Raw genomic sequence first — 10000 nt, forward strand, 5'->3', positions numbered from 1 at the left:
CAATATTCTTCAACAGTCGTAACGTCACTTCCTTCCTAATGACGCATGGTAACTTAGTAACACTGGCTCTAAACTATCGGAACAATGGCGGACGCCCGTATGAAATATTTCTCCGACGAGCATAAAAGCGTATCCAGAGGAAAAAACCCATAAATTTGATCATGTTTTGACTTTTACACATTCTGATCTAAAGGCATATGAAAAGTTCTAGCCTGCATGAAGAATAAAAAGTAATGATTTTCTTTGTTTAGAACCAAGATGGCCGCCGTTGCCGGGCAGCGTGACATCAGACTACTGAATCCAATTGATTGGGGGTCCCGATAGTTCAGTTCGTAGAGCTAACGCTCCAAACGCAAAGGTACCGAGATTAATCCCGGGTGCAGTCGAGATTTTGTTCTGAATCCCCTGTCCACCCAGAAGTGAATGGGTAGTTGGGTCTGTTAGACCTGGCGGAAAGTACTTTGCGATAGACTAGCGTCCTATCGAAAGGATAACAAGCAATTGCTATTGTCCGTTTTACGCTAAAGAAACCGGGATAAACTCCGACTCCATTGGTCGAATGGTTCTTAAAGGACTACTATTGCAATAGATTGATAATTCATTTTGCTTTCAATTACGGCCTTGGGTACATTTAGTGAATGTTGCGCCGTTTAAAAACCCACGTTTTTGTTTATTTAAGTGTTATGTCACAATGCCCCAAGGGGGTTTCAGTCGCTCCCACGCTTTGTGAAGCTATATGTGACCCTTCGCCTTTAAACGGTATTAAGTCGGGATGGTTAAGATGTTGAAAATTGAATTTATAGCCAGAAATATCAGACTTGTGTTGAGTTTGTATGTTTTATTGAGGAGAACGGATACAATATTTTAAGGCGCTATTGCCAACAATTTATATTTTTGACCACTTTAACATTTGATTCGGCTTTTAAGCATATGGTTTGTTCCGACATAATACCGTTTTGAGACGATGGGTCACATATAAACAAAATGGCTGTCAAACTTTTCAGTCTTTTCAAAACAATCCCTTACAATGGAGAGACTTCGATCTGTTTGTTACAATTAATATCCAATGGGTTGTATTTCGCAACAATGTGTAGGCGAAATCGTTAGAATGCAGATGACGTCACTCATGTCTTTGTTATTGTTTTTTGCCATCCACGTTTATGAGTCATTCTCACTAAACTGTATGAACCAGACTATTAAATTTCATGGTTACACGTAGTTTTGTGTGTTGGTCCGTTATACTTCCGGATGGCAATGTTGTGAGCTTCTTAGCCAATCGCATACTATCTATTGAATGCAACTTATACAGTGTCCCTGAGTATTATGTATAAATATACAATATATACCATTCTCTTTATTCATCCCAGGGGAATTTTTTTTCTTTGGGGTCTATTCCAAGGGAAGACTGGAATAACCCAGGCGTCAGCCGCAGTGCAGCACCGCAAACTGAACTATGACGAGGTGACTTGCTCAAGGCCAAACAACGCAGCTGGTATTCTTCTTCTTCTTTTTCTTCTTCTTCGTTCCTCTGATGGACATCTATGGCTGCAGTCCGACATCTGCTATGAAGTCTGTGGTCCGCTTTAGGTCCTCAGCCTCACCATAGAGCTTTGTGTTGAGTGTTGTAGGGGTGACCCAGTGGTTCGAACGTTGCACGTTGTATAATGGGCAATCCATAAGCACATGTAAAGTGGTTTCATGGTCGGTTCCACATGGGCAATAAGGGTTTGTTCCAATACCTAGCTTTGTAAACATATGTCCTCTTAGTCTATTGTGTCCTGTTCGGAGGCGGAATAGAGTGACTTGGCTACTTCGCTGAATGGCATGGATTGGATCCTGCTTGTTGTGTTCCAGGCGTGTGTCATTCATTTCTTTGTCTATTTTTAGCTTTATTATTTTCTTTTGCTGATGGTAAGTGATTGACGACTTCGGTTGTTCCTTTTGGGCTCCTTCATTGGCCAGTTGATCGGCAATTTCATTTCCATATATACCTACATGACTTGGAATCCACTGCAGCACAATTTTTCCTGTTTTATCAGATAAGCCCTCAAGGGCCTCCACAGTGTGTGCGGCTTCAGAGTCCTGGTAATTTTCAATAGACCGGAGAGCATCATCAGAGTCTGTCAAGTAAACCACATTTTTCCCGTATATTCTGTGATCTCTGGATAGTTCTTTTGTTGCATTGAGGATGGCTTTTTCTTCAGTTTTAGTACTTGTGCACATTGAACCCACTGATACAGATATTTTTGTTTCTGTTTTATCTGTCCAGTGTATGAGTGCACCAGCAGTTGGTCATTGGGTACTTTTTATCGATCATCTTTAGGGTTTGAGCATTGTCATTATTGCTTCGAATGTTTTTCTTGTGGATGGTTATGGATTTTTGTTTCTTTTTCCACGGTGGTGGTTTGAGATTTGGGACATTGATTTGGGCAATATCTTCCTTTGGTGTCACTTTATATTTGTTCTCTAGTTTTTGTCCCAAGGCGATGAAGTTTTCCCTTTTGAGTCGATTCTCTTTCTTTTCCATTGTACTTGGATGCAGTGGTTGGGATTCCATGAATTTTATCTTTGAGAATTGTGTCATTATTTTTAAATTTCGTTGTTCTTTGAGAGGTTTTATTCCTGTGTGGGTTTCCATCTTGTGAATTGGTGTTGTTTTCATTGCTCCAGTGATCACGCGTAAGCATTGGGTTTGGACTTTTTCAACCTTTTGAAATTGAGCCTGTGAGCACGTTCCCCATGCCGATATGGCATAGTCTATTGCAGGTCTTACATATCCAAGATATGTCTTCTTCAGGACGTTTGAGTTTGCTCCCCATTGCGTTCCAGCAAGTTTTCGGAGAAGCTGCATTCTCTTGTACCCTTTCTGTTGACTTTCATCTATTTGATGTTTCCAAGTGAGTCGAGGGTCAAATTTCACTCCTAGATACTTAGGCATAAGGTCTTCTCTCAGAATCTTTCCATCCAAAGTTAATCGCATAGATTGCTTTTTGGTTGATAAGCTGAATGTTGTGTATGTGGTTTTATCAGCATTTACTCTCATACCCCAGTCTTTTGTCCATTTGCTCAAAGCATCAAGAGTCACAGTATCCTGGCCTTTGCAGTACCAATATTTCTTTCAGTGCATATCAGTGCAAGGTCATCTGCATACATGGCTGCTTTTACTCCTCTGCATTTGGTTTCGCAGATGTCATTGATAAAAACGACAAAGAGGGTTGGTGAGAGAACCCCGCCTTGTGGTACTCCATTTGTCATGTTCGTTAGCTTGCTTTTAGAGTTTTGAGATTGGACTCTTGCTTTTCGATTTGTGAGGTAATCTTTAATCCATGCAAACATGTTGTGTGAAACGTTGGCTTTCTTAAGTTTGAGAAGTAGTCCTTTTGTCCAGACTTTGTCAAATGCCTTTTCCATATCCACCCAAACTGTGACTGTGTGTTTTTTTTTTCTTGGTAACCATTTTCGATCAGCTGCGAGATGTATGTTATCTGGTCCTCTGTGCAGCGAAATTGTCTGAAACCAGCCTGTTCATCTCATATCAACTTATTGCTTTCTAAATACCATTGGAGACGGCGATTAACAATTCAGCTGGTATTCGAACTCGGTACCTTTCGGGTACGAAGCAAAGCCCGTACCGCTGAGCCACGCTGCCCCATTATTATTGATATTAACACCATTAATGACGATGATGATGATGATGATGATGATGATGATGATGATGATGATGATGATGATGGTGATGATGATGATGATGATGATGATGATGATGATGATGATGCTGATGATGATGATGATGATGATGATGATGATGATGATGATGATGATGATGATGGTAATGATGATGATGATGATGATGATTATGTTGTTGTTGATGCCGTTTTTTTCGATAACTACTATGTTACTAGTGTGCATCTGTGTGAGTGTGTCTATGTCAATATTGTATTGTTATAAATGTGTAACCAAATGACAAATTGCCACTTTTTTAGGAAATTAAAGATGTATTATTATTAACCTATTTTTTATGATCATGTCAGACTGATGGGTAATGTGTGGGATGAACTTCCGGTGGATACATGATATTAAGAACTATTGGTTGATAATAGTGAAATCGCCATTTGACTCTTTAAAAACATACAAAAATATAGATATTATGCAGATGACGTCACTCAGGCCTTTGTTATTGTTTTTGCCATCCGCGTTTGTGAGTTGTTCTCACTAAACTGTATTAATCAGACTATAAAAGTTTATGGTTATTACACAGAGTTAGTGTGTTGGTCCGGTATACTTCCGGATGGCAATGTTGTGAACTCCTTGGCCAAGCGCATTCTATCTATAAATTAGAGGGCAAACATTGTTGTTGCTGATGTGTTGAAAAACAAAATTGCGCTTGGAACATGGTAAAACCGTTACATTTATAAAGGAAGTAGAATTATATTCCCTCTATTAGATCAATTAAAGAAAGGTAAAAGTTTAATGGTGCTAATATCAATCATAATACTGCCGTAATCTGGAAAATCCAGATTTAAAAATTTGGCCAGAAAACTCGTCTTACAAATATCGATCGATTTAAATGACCCTCATCTTGGCAAAAACTCTCAAACCCGGGACTTCGTGAAGTCCCAGGTTTGAGAGTTTTTGCCAAGTTGAGGGTCATTTAAATTGATCGATATTTGATGCACGACGAGTTTATGGCCAAATTTTTTAATGTGGGTTTTTCCAGAGTAAGGCAGAATACTCAGGGACGCGGTATAAGTTACTTTCAATCCAAACGCAATCTCGCCTCCACGTTATTGTGAAATATAACCTCTTTAATATTTATTGTAATAAACAAATCGAATTATCTTTGTAAAGCGCTTTGAGCACGTTTAGTGAATACTGGGCTATAGGGAATGAGATTAGCGGAAGAGTAGCGTCCCTTGATTGGACGTCACCCATAGTCTGTGACGTCACCGGCGGAAAAGTTATTAGAGAGAGAACGTCATGTTGGTTGTGCGCATGCGTCTCTCGTCCTCGCTTCCGGTAAAAGCGGCTTGAGACACTTCAAAACCAAATTGACGTTCTCTCTGTAACGTGACGTCCAATCAAGGGACGCTACTCTTCCGCTAATCTCATTCCCTATATAAAAAGCTCAAATCTTTTTTTATTTATTCATTTCAATGTGTAATTTGTATTCATCTTAAGTTATCGGGAAACACTGAATCAACCCACGCGTCGACACAGCGCAGTTCTGGGAAGAAAACGGTATGGATTACGTAAAAGGAAAATCAACCCGACTCGTCCGGCGGAGTAGGACTTAAAATCCGAGTCATGCGAGTGTTAAGATAAAGCCTTGTTCCCATAATTGTCGTTCTTCTTGTTGTTGTTGTTTTTTTATTTAGTTGTTGGAGTTGTTCATACTATTATTATTATTATATTATTATTATTATTATTATTATTATTATTAATTATTATTATTATTATTATTATTATTATTATTATTATTATTATTATTATTATTATTATTATTATTATTATTATTATTATTATTATTATTATATTATTATTATTATTATTATTATTATTATTATTATTATTATTATTATTATTATTATTATTATTATTATTATTATTATTATTATTATTATTATTATTATTATTATTATTATTATTATTATTATTATTATTATTATTTATTATTATTTTATTATTATTATTATTATTATTATTATTATTATTATTATTATTATTATTATTATTATTATTATATTATCATTATTATTAATATTATTATTATTATTATTATTATTATTATTATTATTATTATTATTATTATCATCATCATCATCATCATCATCGTCGTCGTCGTCACCATCATAATCATTTATTATCAGGATTAATGATCATCTTCATGCTTTCTATCCACCTTCTCCCTCCCCAGGTGCCTTCCTTATTCCATACACCTTGATGCTTCTGGCTGGAGGTATCCCCTTGTTTTACATGGAGCTGGCTCTTGGACAATTCAATAAAACAGGCGCCATTACTTGCTGGGGCGCACTTTGTCCTGTTTTCAAAGGTAAGTTTGGAGATTTTAACAAAGCGGATAATTATAGCCCAAATCAATAAAACGATAATACACAACTGGGGGTTCCGATTGTTCGGTTGGTAGAGCACTCGCTTCACACGGAAAGGAAACGAAGATCGATCCCGGTTGCAGTCGAGTTGTTTTTTTTTTCTGACACCCCTGTCCACCCAGCAGTAAATGGGTAGCTGAGTCTGTTAGATTTGTCGGAAAGTACTTTGCTAGACTAGTGTCCTATCAAAAAGATGGCAAGCAATTGCTATTATCCAATTCACGCTGTAGAAACCGGGATATAATACGGCTCCACGGGGTCAATGGCTCTGAAGGACTACTTCAACTGTGCGACGAAAAACCAAACATTACCCACAGTCTCAAAGCTGTGATATGACGGGATGACCTCGGTGATGGAAAATGATTTTATTGCTACATATAATAGTATGACGCTTTGGGTTCATTTCTACTCAATATTATGGTGGAGAAAGAATACAATTTATTTCTTTTCAAAAGTCTGACCGCTTTTTAAAAAAAAACAGTTGGATTCTAAATTGATTTTTTTCTGGGACCGACTCAAATCGACACCTAAACAGACAAAATGATGAGAAATAGGAAATTGAGCATGAGCTTTATATTGAGCATGAGATTTATATAGCGCAATATCCACTAAATGTGCTCAAAGCGCTTTACAAGGGGTCCCTGGTCAACAGCAACATTTAACATGTAGGACGGGACATGCCGCCTGTTAGGCGATATTACAATTTTTCGGACAAATACAACGCTGTTAACGGCCAGGTACTCATTTTACACCTTAGTAATGTGAGAGAAAGTGAGTAAAGAGCCTTTTCCAAGGACTCAACTATGCGCCGAGCGCGAGGCTCGAACCCAGGACCTTCCGGTCCGAAAGCGAGTGTCATACCACAAGACAGATTGTAAACACGCCTAACAGGCAAGACGTGTCGTTGTGTGCTCTGGTGTATTTTAATTGTTTTGTGATTTCTATATATTGATACCTGGACATTTTTACTTCGTTGGACTTGTTAAAACATACTGTTTCTTATTGTATAGTTTTTATCAATTCTTAAGAAAGGACTACTGTATAATTCTGTATTTTATCATGGAAACTGTAAGTTTTAAAAGATTTTTACACAGTCACTTAATGGCCGCCGCACTCTTACGAACATTGTTCACCTTATTTTTAGCCGTGATTTACCACCATCATTATTTTAATAATTGTGAACACTTTTATTCAACATCTGATTTTTACAAAAGGCCTCGAGGCGGTAAACGTAAACAACGTCACATTCCAGCTGCGATTTTTAGCTCAAGTAATCCGATTTTTTACAATAATATTAATAAGTACAGGCCTCGGGGAGGCAAACGGAAACAACATAACATCTCAATGGTAACAACTCGTCGTCCACCCCGCCCCCACACAAACCCCCGTCCACCACCAACACTTGTAACTGTACCAACCACAAACAGTTTCACAAACGACAACAATAACATTGTTATTGGTCTTCTGAATGCACAGTCCTGCCGTAACAAAACCGAAGAATTAAACGATTTATTAACGGAGAAGAACTTCGATATTCTATTTATAGTAGAGACATGGCTCTCACAGTCTGGAGACGACCCAGTTGAAAAAGCTATGACACCCCCTGGGTACCAATTTAGATCGTATCCAAGGAAAGATCAGCGAGGGGGTGGCATTGGCGTATTTTATAAAACAAAATTATGTAAACATGTGGAAATCATCGAAATGCGCTGCAAAACAATGGAGGCCATTGATCTTAGATTATCCCTCCAGAATACAAGATACAACTTCAACTGCATCTACCGACCGCCAGCAAACAAGAAAAACAAAATAAAATTACCTGATGTTAGGAAGGAAATCAACGAGATGCTAACTTTGCAACACACGCGTCCTGGCCATTCAATTATACTCGGCGACTTTAATTTTCACTTCGACAACGTCACAGACACCGCCAAATTGCACGAGTCATTATCAGAGAACAACATGTGCCAGATCGTAACAACGCCAACCCACTCTGCTGGTCATATTTTAGATTGGGTAATTGTAGAAAATTCAGAGTTCCAAAAAACCAACGCCACCGTCGATTATCTCCCCTTTTCGGACCACTCCCTCATTTCTTTCAATCTTGACGTTTCAAAACCATGCCAAGAAACCACCACCACATCAACCAGAAACATTAAAGGCATTAATTTGGACAATTTCAGAGGCGATTAAGAAACAAAACTTACTAAAAATTCAATTATTTCTCCAGACCAGTGGAATAGTTGTCTCATTGAAACGCTTGACAAACATGCGCCATTCCAAACAAGGACCGTCACCAACCGCAAGTATGCTCCGTGGTATACGTCGGACGTTAAAGAAGCTAAAACGAAGTGTCGGAGAGCAGAAAGACTGCTGAAAACATCAGGCCTCATGATTCATCGTGAAATATTCAAGAGCGCATTTCGTGCCTGGAAGACAACAATAAAAAAGGCAAAGACCACATATTTTCTTTCAAAATTTGAAACTTATAAATCTTGTAAACAATTATTTAACATCTGCAATGATCTACTTGGACGTGAAAGATGCACTTCATTACCATCTACAACCAATCAAAGAGACTTGCCAGACACATTTGTCAACTTTTTTAAAGACAAAATCCATAACATTCGTTCAGAACTAGATCGGCATGAACCATTTATAGATACAAATACATTCTGTGGTACCCCTTTAGACAAGTTCCAACCAGTTTCACCTAGTTTCATAAACGAGTTGATAAAAAAAGCCCCCATTAAATCCTGCGACCTTGATCCCCTACCAGCACAGCTTTTGGCCAGCTCCATCGATACATTATTACCATCCATTACATCAATCATAAATACATCCATACTGACTGGCGAAGTTCCATCGTGCTTTAAAAGTGCCCTCGTCAAACCACTTCTGAAGAAACCATCACTGGACCACAATATATTAAACAATTATCGTCCTGTATCAAATTTACCTTTTTTGTCAAAACTTTTGGAGAAGGTAGTTCTTACACAATTAACATCTCATCTTAAGAACAACAGTTTGGAACAACCCTTTCAGTCAGCCTACAAACATCAACACAGTACTGAAACGGCGCTTCTTAAAATCTTTAATGACTTGTTATGTAATGCTGATGCTAACAATATCAATGTATTATGCCTTTTAGATCTTTCAGCTGCCTTTGACACCATTGACCATGACATTTTGTTAAGAAGACTAGAAAATACGTTCGGCATAAAAGGAATTGCCCTTAAATTGTTTACATCATATTTACAAGATCGATGGCAGACTGTCGTGGTGAATGGTGTTCAGTCAGAACAAGTATTACTAAATTTTGGAGTGCCACAAGGCTCTGTTCTTGGCCCTGTCCTTTTTACTGTATATATGCAGCCCCTTTCTAGTGTGATATCCAGATTCAATCTGAGTTATCATTTTTATGCAGATGATACGCAAATATATGATTCAGCACCCCTTAGTAATTTACAGTTCTTAATACAACGAATTACGAGCTGTTTTAATGAGATTAAATCTTGGATGTACCACAATAAGTTAAAATTAAATGATAGTAAAACTGAGATTTTAATGTGTGGAAGACCGAGTATCCTTAAACAGGCAAATAAATCACTAATTACTCTCGGAAATAGCACAATAGAATTTTCAAATAAAGCAAAAAACCTTGGCGTCATCATTGATAAAGATCTTTCCATGACAAGCCACGTGAATAACACCATACAATCTATGTACATAGAAATGAAAAAAATAAGCAAAATTCGTAATTTAATACCGAAGCATATAACAGAACTTTTAATTAATTCCTTGGTTTTATCTAAATTGGACTATTGTAACTCCCTTTGGGCGAATTTAACTAAAGACAAAATTAGCAAACTTCAGGTTGCTCAAAATAACGC

General features: G+C 37.6%; 1 protein-coding gene across 1 annotated transcript in view; it reads left to right on the plus strand.

Moving 5' to 3' along the window:
• The window catches only part of LOC144969108 (sodium-dependent dopamine transporter-like), a 142880-nt gene that overhangs the window by 67735 nt on the left and 65145 nt on the right, over positions 1-10000 (plus strand). Inside the window, exon 5 of the mRNA XM_078908166.1 lies at positions 5915-6049. Coding sequence (XP_078764292.1) covers positions 5915-6049 — 135 coding nt within the window. The remainder of the gene's footprint in view (positions 1-5914; positions 6050-10000) is intronic.

The sequence above is a fragment of the Berghia stephanieae genome, chromosome 3 (assembly GCF_034508935.2).
Source record: "Berghia stephanieae isolate SIO BIC M18660-M18661 chromosome 3, UCSD_Bste_1.3, whole genome shotgun sequence".
Classification (NCBI taxonomy): Eukaryota; Metazoa; Mollusca; class Gastropoda; order Nudibranchia; family Aeolidiidae; genus Berghia; species Berghia stephanieae.